The sequence below is a fragment of the Oncorhynchus tshawytscha genome, linkage group LG04, assembly GCF_018296145.1.
Source record: "Oncorhynchus tshawytscha isolate Ot180627B linkage group LG04, Otsh_v2.0, whole genome shotgun sequence".
In the NCBI taxonomy this organism is placed as follows: Eukaryota; Metazoa; Chordata; class Actinopteri; order Salmoniformes; family Salmonidae; genus Oncorhynchus; species Oncorhynchus tshawytscha.
In genome coordinates, this window is record NC_056432.1 from 30,667,197 (window position 1) to 30,681,075 (window position 13,879).

General features: G+C 46.1%; 1 protein-coding gene across 4 annotated transcripts in view; it reads left to right on the forward strand.

Moving 5' to 3' along the window:
• LOC112248501 (transcription factor COE2) overlaps positions 1-13,118 on the forward strand; it is a 37,918-nt gene extending 24,800 nt beyond the window's left edge. For 3 of the 4 annotated variants that reach the window (XM_042320609.1, XM_042320610.1, XM_042320612.1), the window contains 10 exons: positions 3,798-3,879; positions 5,333-5,474; positions 5,665-5,795; positions 6,050-6,176; positions 6,310-6,398; positions 8,265-8,330; positions 10,339-10,513; positions 10,705-10,890; positions 11,049-11,216; positions 11,438-13,118. In XM_042320609.1, coding sequence (XP_042176543.1) covers positions 3,798-3,879; positions 5,333-5,474; positions 5,665-5,795; positions 6,050-6,176; positions 6,310-6,398; positions 8,265-8,330; positions 10,339-10,513; positions 10,705-10,890; positions 11,049-11,216; positions 11,438-11,469 — 1,198 coding nt within the window. In that variant the 3' untranslated portion in view covers positions 11,470-13,118. Of the gene's footprint in view, positions 1-3,797; positions 3,880-5,332; positions 5,475-5,664; positions 5,796-6,049; positions 6,177-6,309; positions 6,399-8,264; positions 8,331-10,338; positions 10,514-10,704; positions 10,891-11,048; positions 11,217-11,411 lie in introns of all 4 variants that reach the window. The other variant, XM_042320611.1, reaches the window with a different exon arrangement.
• Positions 13,119-13,879: the final 761 nt, after the last annotated feature.

Consider the following 13,879-nt stretch of genomic DNA (forward strand, 5'->3'; position numbering starts at 1 on the left):
GGGAACGCCAGTTGGAGGGGTCATAGATATTTCATGATTTACATTAATGACAACTGGACAACTCATAAAATATTACACTTGCATCTCAACTTGTCACAAAAAGTTACCCCTCCCCCCAAATTAATTTCCTAATTGAATTAGTGGGGTAAATATGAATTCCAGTGACAGTTGATTATGGAATAACCACTTTGAATATGAGAGGCAAAGCTGCAAATGCACACCTCTAAGCCACAGTGTAGCTAAAGGAGTTCTCCTTTGAAAATGGACATTCCTCTCCACACAGTTTCCTTCTGACATCCAGATCACCTCCAATGCTTAACAAGTCCACCTCCTCTCTAGCCTGTGGGTGGGGAGGTGTGTGGGCGTATTGCATTACCAAAACAAAAACAAACAACCCCGATATTAAACTTTTACGACCACAACAGAGGCGGGGGAAAAACAGAGGGTCCTCGACTTCTTATTAATTATGCAAGATTAGTCTAATTATAATTCAGCAAATGAATGTGTGGCAGAAGGTGCGAGGCGACGGGGCTGGGAGATTTGCATGTTAAGTGGGCAGGGGGAAGCGGCTAATGTATGCTAATATATGCACCAATGTCTCGCTTTAATTTCAGCATTTGCAGCTGTGTGCGTCCGAACTGAGGGGGCTGAAAGTTGACTGAATGGGTTTTGGGGAGGACAGAGGTGGGGTGGGGTGGGGTGGGGGGGGTTGTATGGAAGTGTGTATGAGTGTTTATAATGTCACACAAACAAACACAGTGAGGGAATGATGAATGAAAGTCAGAGGAAAGGGGAAGGCCAATGCACACTGTCCAATGGGGATGTCGGCCTAGAACCTGGAGGGTCGTCGCTACATCTGGAGTGTGTCTTTAAAGGGATGTCACGCATCCCTGCTGTGAAGTCACCAATGTGACTGGGTGGAGTGAGCGGTCATTGTTGGCTGGGTGCACTTGAAGTGGCCAGAGATCCAGAGAGCAGGTGGCTGGGCAGGGAAAGGAGCGTGTCTGTGTCTGGGACAGAGCAGGGCCATGGCCACGGTCATTTAGCCCAACAAAGGAGCCCGCAGTAATGTTATAAATGACTCTGCCATGTCTCTTTATGGGGGATCCCACATGAATTTGAAGCAAATTAATAGAATGTTCCCCATCATATACCAGAGTAGAAATCACATACTGAAGGATCTTCAAGTGCACTGTTTAAAAGAAGTATATGAAAACAGCAGAAGATTATCCAATATATCTCTCATCGGTGGCTATGAGGCAAACTGGATTCAAACACAGCATAAACTACTAAGAAAATATAAATCATGACAGCATGATGGATACAATACAGAGAGACCAGAGAGGGAAGGACGGAGAGAGGGAGTGATGGAGGGAAGGACGGAGAGAGGGAGTGATGGAGGGGAGGACGGAGAGAGGGAGTGAGGGAGGGAAGGAGGGGAGAGAGGGAGTGATGGAGGGAGGACGGAGAGGGAGTGATGGAGGGAGGTGAGGGGGAGGGGGGAAGGACGGAGAGAGGGATGGATGAGGGGAAGGAAGGACGGAGAGAGGGAGTGATGGAGGGGAGGACGGAGAGAGGGATGAGGGAGGGAAGGACGTGATGAGGGAAGGACAGGGAGGGAGTGAGGGAGGGAAGGACGGAGAGAGGGAGTGATGGATGGAGGGGAAGGAGTGATGGAGGGAAGGAGAGAGGGAGGGAGGGAAGGATGGAGGGGGGAGGACGGAGGGAGGGAGGGGGAGGATGGAGAGAGGGAGGGAGGGAGGGAAGGACGGAGAGAGGGAGTGATGGAGGGAAGGACAGAGAGGGAGATGAGGGAGGAAGGACGGAGAGAGGGAGTGATGGATGGAGAGGGAAGGGAGTGGAGGGAGGGAAGGACGGAGAGAGGGAGTGATGGAGGGAAGGACAGAGAGAGAGAGGGAGGGAGGGGAGGGAAGGATGGGAGAGAGGGAGGGAAGGACGGAGAGAGGGAGTGATGGAGGGAAGGACAGAGGGAGGGAGGGAGGGAGGGAGGGAAGGATGGAGAGAGGGAGGGAGGGAAGGAGGGAGGGAAGGACGGAGAGAGGGAGGTGATGGAGGGAAGGATGGAGAGAGGGAGTGGAGGGAAGGGAGGGAAGGACGGAAGAGAGAGAGGGAGTGATGGAGGGAAGGACAGAGAGAGGGAGTGATGGAGGGAAGGATGGAGAGAGGGAGTGAGGGAGGGAAGGACGGAGAGAGGGAGTGAGGGAGGGAAGGACGGAGAGAGGTAGTGAGGGAGGGAAGGACGGAGAGAGGGAGTGAGGGAGGGAAGGATGGAGAGAGGGAGAGAGAGAGATGGGGATAGTGATATAAAGAGGAGGAAGTGGTTAAAGGGAGGGAGAGGCGATGTGGCCATTTGCACACATCCACCCCGGGCCCAACTGTAGCGGAGCTGTGAGGTTGGAGGTCCCAGCTCTCACTGATAAATCAGAATCACCCTCCGCCAACAACAATATTGATTGTCCTCCGCTGAAATAGCTCAAATCAAGAAATATTGGACACTGTCTTGGAACCAAGCGCTAGTTCTGAGCCAGGGCCTGTTCACAAGGGACGTGGGGAGGGAGTGATGGAAGAAGAGCGAGAAAGAGGCTGAGAGAGGGAAGGAGAAATTACCATTGAATGGGAGGGTTCTGGGCTGCGGGGCCAATATGAAGTCCCTCTCCAAACAAAGTCTCTCCATTAATATGACTTATATCTGCAGTGAGCTCAATGTGGGTGGGATCGGATAGCTAGCCGCCCAGCTCCTGCCTCTTTCTCATTTCTCCTCATCACTGTTGTTGTTTGTTTAGTTAGTAGTCCTGATCTCTACACCACGCCCATTTCACTCTAATTCTCTTTTTCTCTTCAGACCATTTCATTACTCCCTCAACTATCTCCCCTGCCTATCCCCTTTCTATCGCTTCCTCCCCCCTCCTCTCTCCCTCGCTCTCTGTGATGGAATGTGTGTTCCTTGTGGTTGCCTTCTCTTTCCCGTCTCTGTCTTTCCCTCTCAGCGTGGGGACTTTGGGATTGCGGCAGAGCCGCGTTGCCATGGCAGCGGGCTATGTTGCCGAACTGTGTACACCTGGGATTTGGAGTCTCTCCCTCCTTTCCACATCTTCATCTCAGTCTCTCCATCTCTCTCCTCTTCTCTGCTCTAGTGGAGGCTATCAGCACCCCGTCTCTCTCTTTCCACGCTCTGATCCCCCCCCCACACACACAACGTTAATGAGACACATCCATGAGAAAATACACACACAAACCTCATGCAAACGTACATACAAACACTCTGTCTCTGTCCTCCTTTCACTTTCTCTCTAGTTGCCTTTCTCTTATCCTCCACTGTTCCCATGTGTAGGTTCAGATGCAGCATAGTGGGATACCATGGGGTCCCCAGAGTCCCCTGGCATATATCACGGGCTCCTGTTCACTTTGAAACACAGCCGCAGTTTTCACTGGACTGCATTACAAATTTTCATCATTTGATTTAAAGTGTAATAACATTGACTCTAATGCTAAACTAAACAGCAGTGATTAATGCAAGGGCAGATATCACGAAGCAGCATTAACCACACACGCACATGCAAACACACACACGCAGACTCACACACGTGTAGGCACGCACACACTCAATGTTCATAATGCATCTCTATGACCAGAACACCAATCAGCGTCTTCTTGACTGATTTAAAATGATTAATGCCACTAAATAAGGCCAACAAATAATGAATGTGTTGTTCTACCATGTGATATATTCCTGTCTATTGAGTTATTGATGTCCTATTTTTCTTTTTCCCCTGCAGATTCTTCTTGAAGTTTTTCCTGAAGTGTAACCAAAATTGCCTGAAGACAGCAGGGAACCCAAGGGACATGAGGAGATTTCAGGTATGGAGTGTAGGAGATAGAGAGAGAGGGGTGTTTGTGTGTATTCATGTAGGCCCATGTGTGGGAGGGAGGGAGGGAGGGGTTATCTAAAACATAGATTTTTAAAACATGCATTTCTTTCCACTCTACTTTCACAAAGAGGGTATTTCGTTATCCAGGATCTGCCCAGGTATAGGTGAGACCACATTTCTCCATATCAGAACCTCAAGCACTGGAATGGAGGGGAAAGTTAAAAATCAATAGAGAAACAAAGAGGGATAGATGGAAAGAGAAAGGGAAGGGGGTAGTGGGGTGGGAGACACAAGGGGGGAGGCAGGCAGGAAATAGGCTGAGGTGTTTCAGGAAGTTGTCAAGAATTGAGTGATTGGCTCCAGATGGGGGAGGTCATGCTCCGTGACCCAGGAAGTGGTCACAGGGGACACTCCCGCTTCACTTCCTCTGCTGTCTTTCAGCACCGGAGCCCCTGTCTGGCATTCTCTCTCTCTCTCTCTATTCTCTCTCTCTCTCTCTCTCTCTCTCTCTCTCTCTCTCTCTCTCTCTCTCTCTCTCCCTGTTTTCCACCATGTTTGTTTTAACTCCCGCGCGGTGACACATGCTGAGACGTTATGAGCGGGTGGCCGCTCCAAGGCCCTCACCTCCAGGTTAAAAGACGATCAGAGCGGGACAGGAGCCCGTTGCTGCTGCTTGATCGATAATTTACTGTTATTTTCCTTCAGATTACTTTCCTCTCCTAGTCAACCATCTACAAGAACATCTGCTTTCTCTCCCTCTCTCTCTCTCTTTCTTTCTGTGCGTCTGTGCTCCAGTCTCTACATATGCAGCTCTGCAATACCGATAAGTCCTTAACACTCCACTTTCGTATGACAAAGCCTATTTCCAAATATCTAGAAATGAATGTCCATCAGCATTTCATAGTCACCACGGAACTACCGCCACCCCTTCCTGCATGTACACATATAGACACATGGACACTCTTAAACACGAAGACCCAAGGCAAAAGCACACAAGAACATCCACATATTTTGATTGCATGTCCTCCATGGTGAACATGTGTACTTTGTGGAGAGGAAGGGACACACATGCTGTTGGCCAGAAATCAAATTATGGCCACCATTTATCATACTCGAACTCCCAGTAAAAAGAGGAGATTCAGTCCATATGTCTGGTGTCAGTGAGGGATGAGGCCTGAAACTCCAACCACAGCCTCAGGAGGGGATAGGAGGGAGAGAGGCCACAGAGAGAGGGTCGGTGATGTAAAAATATGATCTAGTAGGGTCGTCACATTACCCGTTGAGAAATATTTATATGAACTGGATGCTGAAATTGATTGTAGCCAAGGGATTTATTTTAGCAGGAAACCAAATCTCACATAAAGTGACGTAACATGTCTTTAGGTACCCAGATACACCGTGAGTTGATCTTTTCCTCTTTCCTGACCTCCCCTGTCTTTCAGGTGGTCCTGTCCAGCACTGTGAGTGTAGACGGACATGTCTTAGCTGTGTCTGACAACATGTTTGTCCACAACAACTCCAAACACGGCCGGAGAGCCCGCAGGCTGGAGCCGGGAGAGTCAGTGGAGAACGGCATGGAATACGGTAAGACACACACCACTACCTACCCTGATGTACTGATGCATACTGTAGCTTACTCATGTTATCCACTTCACTGTGCTCCACAATGGCTAACCTCAAGGTCTAGGGCTGACCCCCTAAAACAGACACTAAATACATTGCCAGGATGTGGAATGAGTTCAATTAAAATTACCTTATTGCTCTTCTTCTACAGCCACCCCCTGTATCAAAGCCATCAGCCCCAGTGAGGGCTGGACCACAGGCGGGGCCATGGTCATTGTGATCGGGGAGAACTTCTTTGACGGGCTGCAGGTGGTGTTCGGCAGCATGCTGGTGTGGAGCGAGGTAGCTATGTGGCTTCACTGTAACTGTCTCTTTAAAACAACTCATTAACGAGACTGTTACTGATTGAAAACATAAGGGACAAGCTAGCAAACGCATATGGATTGTCTCATTAGCACAGTCATTTGTTGGCTGCCTGTTACATGTTGGCATTATGAGAGCAGACTGTATTATTCTATCAGATACTGTAGATGATCAAATAGTCTTGTTTGTTGCTAATTTTCTGTCTTGTCTCTGTTTCTCCCTCTTTCTCTTAGTTGATCACGCCCCACGCCATCCGTGTCCAGACGCCCCCTCGCCACATCCCAGGGGTCGTGGAGGTCACGCTGTCCTACAAATCCAAACAGTTCTGCAAGGGGACACCTGGGCGCTTCATCTACACAGGTAAACACACCTCTTATTTATCTCACAGCCACACCTACCCCAGCCAGCAGCCATTCACCAACAACATATCAAACAGAAACATTACATGTGATGAGTCAGGACCTAGTGCTGATGTATCTGTGTTTGTGTTTAGCGCTGAATGAGCCCACCATAGACTACGGTTTCCAGAGACTTCAGAAGGTCATCCCTAGACACCCTGGTGACCCTGACAAACTGGCTAAGGTGAGTGAGAACACACTACACTACACTACACTACACCAGACCACACCACACTGGACCAGACCACACTACATTGCACTACACAAGACCACACTACACCAGACCACACTACACCACACTACATTACACTACACTACACCACACTACATTACACTACATCAGACCACACTACACCACGCTACACTACACCGCACTACATTACACTACACCAGACCACACTACACCACACCACACTACATTACACTACACCAGACCACTCTACACCACACCAGACCACACTACACCACACTACACCACACCACACTACATTACACTACATCAGACCACACTATACCACGCTACACTACACCGCACTACATTACACTACACCAGACCACACTACACCACACCACACTACATTACACTACACCAGACCACTCTACACCACACCAGACCACACTATACCAGACCACACTATACCACACAACATTACATTACACCAGACCACACTATACCAGACCACACCACACCACACCACACCACACTACACCACACCACACTATATCACACTACACCACACTACATTACACCAGACCACACTATACCAGACCACACTATACCACACAACATTACATTACACCAGACCACACTATACCAGACCACATTACACCACACAACATTACATTACACCAGACCACACTACACCACACAACATTGCATTACACCAGACCACACTATACCAGACCACACTACACCACACAACATTACATTACACCAGACCACACTATACCAGACCACACTACACCACACAACATTGCATTACACCAGACCACACTATACCAGACCACACTACACCACACAACATTACATTACACCACACCACACTATACCAGACCACACTACACCACACAACATTACACTACACCAGACCACACACCACACCACACTACACCACAATACATTACACCAGACCACACTACACTACACCACACCACACTACAACACACCACACCACACTACACCAGACCACACTACACCACACCACTCTACACCACACCACTCTACACCAGACCACACTACACCACACTACACCAGACCACACTACACCACACCACACCACACCACACCACTACACCACACCACAATATATTACACTACACCAGACCACACTACACCACACCACACTACACTACACTACATTACACCAGACCATTCTACACCAGACCACACTACACTACACCAGACCACACTATACCACACTATACTACATTACACCACACGACACCACACCACACTACACCACACCACACCACACTATACCACACCACACCACACCACACTACACCACACCACACCATACTACATTACACCAGACCACACTATACCACACTATACTACATTACACCACACCACACTACATTACACTACACCAGACCACACTACACCACACTATACTACATTACACCACACTACATTACATCACACTACATTACACCACACTACATTACACTTCACCAGACCACACCAAACTACATTACATTACACCACACTACACCACACCACACTACATTACACCACACTACATTACATCACACTACACCACACTACACCACACTACATTACATTACACTACACCACACCACACTACACCACACAACACCACACTACACAACACCACACTACATTACACCACACCAGACCACAGCACACCACACCACACTACATTACACTACACCACACCACACCACACTACACCACACAACACCACACAACATTACACCACACCAGACCACAGCACACATGGTGACTTCTGTCATCACACCCCACTTTACATACAGTACACACGATGTAACACCAGAGGCTAATTCATGTCTCTCTGTCTGTGTGTAGGAGATGCTACTGAAGAGAGCAGCTGATCTGGTAGAGGCCTTGTATGGAAACCCACACAGTAATCAGGTAACCAGCGCTGTTCAGCAGAGGTGGCACCGAGTCACAAGTCAAATCGAGTCACAAGTTTTCAAGTCAAGTCTCAAGTCGAGGAAAACATGAATCTATACATGCAATAACTTGTTCAAATCTTTGTCTATTTATTGAAGCTACCAGACAGCCCTTTTCTTTATTTTGTCTGCAACACATTTTGATGATGTCATTGTAAAATAATGACCTTGTAGCAGTCGTGAGGTCATGACATCAGCAGCAGGCAAGGCAGGTTGATGTGCTCAGTTTGTTGATTTATTTACAGGTCTTGGTGATCCAATGTTAAAGGGCCATATCATACAAAATAGGTTGACCAAATAAATATAGAAGGTCCAAAATACATAGCCTCTGTATCAGGCTCAACCTGTCCTATCTGAACAGACACAGGTAGAGGGCAAGACTGCACATCCTCCCCTTGAGAAGCCAAATGGAATCTGTCTAACAGGAGTCCCTCCCAGGACCATACAATTACCCAATTGGCAATTACAACCAATAAACAAACTGGTTCTATATTTAAATGGCAATTTCCAAATCCATTGGTACATTTGTCTTAATCAGACTTAATGATTATTAACGATATTTCATCACCATTCATACATAGAACAATAATTTCTTCTTATTCAACATACTGATTCCAAAGCGTGGCACGCAGGCCACATTGCTATATTTAGAACGTTGGGCCAGTAACTGCAAGGTTGCTGGATCGAATCCCAGAGCTGACAAGGTGAAAATCTATAGTTTTGCCCCTGAGCAAGGCAGTTAACCCACTGTTAACCGGGCGCCAAAGACGTGGATGTTGATTAAAGCAGCCCCCCACAGCCCCCCCCACCTCTCTGGTTCAGAGGGGTTGGGTTAAATGCGGAAGACACATTTTAGTTGAATACATTCAGTTGGACGACTGACCAGGTATCCCCCTTTCCCATTCCCTATTTCTATGCGCACTGACGCACATCCAGAATGAGAGAGACATAGGACACACAGAACTCCGACATAACCCAAAACCATACATTGAATTAAATGAACAAAACTTCTACCTCATGAGTCTTGTGAATGTTCATGTGCACAATAAACACAGCGCCCGGGCTAAATGAAAATGTATCATATGAAACATGAAATAGAAAGTGTTGCAATAAATGGTATGGTGATGGAATGACGAAACACTAGTAATTATTGGAGGATTAGATGGAATATAGACTTACCACATATGCATTTAAATGTGTGAAAACAACAGCAGATATTTAAAGAGTTGAACAAAGCGGCTCTCCACTGGAAGGAGTTGGAGAGCCCCTGTGGGGGATCCTCGCCACAGTAATAATTCATTTTAACAACAAATTCCAAATGCAAGTATAAGTAAATTATAAATGTCAAGCCATTTTAGCATGCCAAAAGACCAGTAAGCCTATGCTAGTAGTCTAACTGTCGCTTGATGCCCCATTGCTGCCGAGCTTGCAAAAGAAAACAGTTAATATTCTTGATCACCAAACTATTTTTGGAGCTGCATGTTTATTTATTATGGCTGTCCTCTCTCCCTACAATTTGACGTTTGCGCTGCACCCGATCCTATGGCTGTACAGTAAATCAGCAATCTGTTGGCTAGCTCACCTGACTGGTGTTGATTGACAGTTTTCTGGTCCAATCAGAGGGCCAAGTGTGCGTTTCACTAGCCAATCTGTTGCACATTTTTTGTTGTTGCAAGGGCGATGCTGCGGCTACTGTCTATGGCTTCTCTGTGCCACAAAATGAGTGACAAAACATGACAAAACATGACAAAACCTAGCCAGATCATTTCAAGTCATCAGTCTCAAGTAAGAGGGTAGTCCCGAGTCATGAGGCTCCAAGTCAAAGTCAAGTCTCAAGTCATCAAATTTGTGACTAAAGTCTGAAGTAAACAACTCTGCTGTTCTTGTCTGTTTTACTGTTACTCTTATCAATAACTACTATAAATCTCTGATGTCTGGCTAACAGTTTGTATTGTCTGTCTCTTTAGGACATGTTGCTGAAGCGTGCAGCGGACATTGCTGAGGCCCTGTACAGTGTTCCCCGTCCCCACAACCAGCTGCAGGCCCTGCCTAGTTCCCCAGCCCACGGCAGTGTCATGGGCCTAGGCTCATACCCCTCCCAGCTGGGGGTCAGCATTGGAGAGCCAGGACAAACCAGCCAGGGTGAGCAGTACTTGACTTACTATGTGATTTATAGTGATATTCACAAGAGTCTGTCCCTTTGCGATTTTCTTCTAGGTGGTGCTGTGATATCCCCAGTGGGAAAATCACTTTTCATCCTGTGTTTTCCTTACCTCTTTTTTGTTCTAACACTCTATCGGTCTCTCTCTTTGTTTCTCTCTCTCTCTCTCCAGGTTATATTCGTAACTCCAGCAGTTTGTCCCCACGGGGATACCCCTCTGCCTCCACCCCTCAGCAGTCGGGCTATGGGGGAGGTGGAGGCATGAGTGGCGGGTATGGGGCAGTGCCCATGACTAGTCTGGGGGTGCCAGGATCCCCTGGTTTTAGCAGTGCCTCCCCCACTGGTTCTCCCTATGGCAGTGAGTGTGTCTCCTCTGACTCAATCACTCTGTCCTGTGTTTTCTTCCTGTCCCTGCTACAATAAAACATCATTGTCCACCATTGACAAAGGTTGACCAGTGCATAGAATCCTTCTGTTATAAAGTAACAACAACTATTCTCTCTCTCTCCTCCACAGTAATGCCATCTAGTCCCACCATCCCGGGTTCCAGCTCCTCCTCCTCCCTCCTGCCGTTCTCCTCCTTCCCGTCCTCAGCCAAACAGAAGAGTGCCTTTGCTCCCGTTCTCCGGCCCCAGGGATCCTCCTCTCCTGCCTGCCCCGCCTCAGGAGGCAACAGCTTCAGAGGTAGAACCAAACTACAATCTTAGAAACACCCCTTTCTGTGTAACCCCCCCCAAACATTTTTCTGTATAAAAGCAAATCCATACCCACATGCACATAGGCTAGGCATGCATGACAATACAAATATGTCTGGCTGTTATTTGGGTTATAATAATGATTGCTATTTTCAAAAATAAGTTTGTATCTAAAACATATTAGATTATTACTATTCTCTTTCTCTATAGCGATGACCGGCCTGGTAGTTCCCCCGATGTAGCAGTACTCCACCAACTCCCATCCACCATCTACAAACCAGACCAGACCAGACCACTGCTCCAACACTGCCACCCCCCTGCAGGCACTGACAGGGCAGGGATGATGATGGAACACACACTGATTTCTCAACCACCCACAACTATCCTCACTGATGCCCTGCCACTAGTTGAGTCCATGTATCATTCATCTGGATGAAAGGGATGGGACAGAAAGAGTCCAAAGACCAGCCAGTCACTCCAGATGCAGACAGAAGACCTCTTCGTCTGTAGTAGCTGCAAAGACATGAGACTTTCTTGGGCCACAGCACAACACAGTGGAGCCCTATAGGGTGCACTATGGGTGTCTCTGTATTTTGAAAGGAAAGCAGAAGTCAGCGTCAAGATGCCTTCACAAGCTTCAAAAGCACTCATACCACCCAACGCTACAGCCTTATGCAGCGTTTGGTTCTTCCAACAACACCTACCCCAAACTGATCAACCTCTTGGCTAGCGGAGATGTGGTAGAAGAATATGTCTGTTGATGATTTGTTGTTAGAGCACTGAACTGAATGGACAATGGAAAACTCTGATACTATGTGCCGAAACTCAATGAACCAGGGTGATATTTGTCTCTAAGGACACTGTCAAAGGCATCTGAAGACTCCAAGGTTTTTGTCATAGACTTTTTGAAGGTGATTTACATTCCAGAATGATAGACCCTTTATTTTTTGTTCTCATCTCCACGATTTTACAAGGGCAAATTCTTTGTCCTCCAGTGTTGGTTATAAAAAGTAAAAAAGTAATTCATATATTGATTTATTTAAGAAGAAAAAAACAAGCAATTTAACTTATTATTACATTTAGTTTAGGGAATAATATAAACGTGTTTTAATTCCTTTTTTTGCAATTGTTATATACATGATTATCTCTATCTTGTCATTATTCTTGTTTTTATTGAAATCTTTGAGGGTTTTATTAGACATGACTGTTGATTAATATGTAAGAGAGAATGAAGTAGTACTCCAATGTTTATTTGAAATAAATTCCTTGGCCAATACTCTTTTCCTGGTTTGTCACATAACAAAATGGAACCATTATGTCCAATGTCAAAGAAAGCAAATGACCTTGCTGTTCTCTATAAAGGAAAACTAGTTAGCATATATTATTATTCATTTTTATGCATGTTATTTCAACACTGATTCCCTCGTATTATTTCATTCATGTGGCCAATTTGAAATTGTATGTCGAACATTATGATTTTCATTGTTGATTGATTTGATGTGTTTCATTCCACAGTCTCTGGTCACTATGCAGTACAGTAGCAAGCACAAACTGAGATCAAAGGGTTATATTGGGGATTTGTCATAAACCAATACAACAGTGTTCTTACTCACTGTTGCAGCACAATACACACATCATGCTCAGGATTAGAAAACGCAGAATACATTTATTGTTTTTTAGCTGACATCTATTCAAAGTTGTTTCCAGTGTTTGACTGGTTTTATTTATTTGATAACAGTTAGTAAAATGTAAGGTCACACATTTTCTTTTGTTCAAAAGCCATCTTTTTTTTTTAATGGTACAGAATAACATGATTGTCTGAAATTGTGGTTTGTATATCATAAGGTGTAATTATATTTTGTCCTCCCAAATAAAGCAAAAATCACAGTAAGAGCTCACTGTTGGTATCCATAACTGAAACATGAGGAAGGTTGAAGAAACAAGGTCTATTTTTGTGTGTGTGCACCTGACTTTGTGTTTGCATCTCTGCCAATTAGACATCAATAAAAATGTACAGATATCCATAATATGACCAATTAAAAACTATTTAGGCAAGTGAGGTTTTGCTACTTACAGCATTATGGGACTATAATTCAGGAATACACCAGGACAAGTTTTTGACTCACCTGTATGCTTGTGTATTTTGACACTGCTTTGTATACATAGCTGATGAGGCGCAGCATCTTAATTGTGGAGTGTGTGTTGCAGACTGTGTAGCTACTGCCTCTAAAGATAAACAACATCCCCCCATCACTCTCCTCTCCAGCGGCAACCTTGCTTATTCCTCTAAGGACCAGGCCTCTGGGGGCCCCACTGAGAACCACATGAGCCTCTCCTCCTCTCTCTCTCTGGCGTGTGCCCTCTTTCTTTCCCATCTCCCCCTCTCTCTCCGCTACCCTGCCATTCTTTCTGTCAGTCTTTGTTTCAATCCCCTTTCATCCCTTCATTCTTTCTCTCCTGCTCCCTCTCTCCCTCTGTAATGGCTTCTCTCTGTTAATGTAATTAGCACTGGTAAAGGAGGGCAGTTAATTACCAGCTCTTTTTTTGATGGGGTAATTAATGTTATGCCAGGAAACAGCAACTGTTTCATTAACACAACGCTCAAAGCAGTGGAGGGGTGGGGCAGCGCTGAGTGTATTCATATCCATGTGT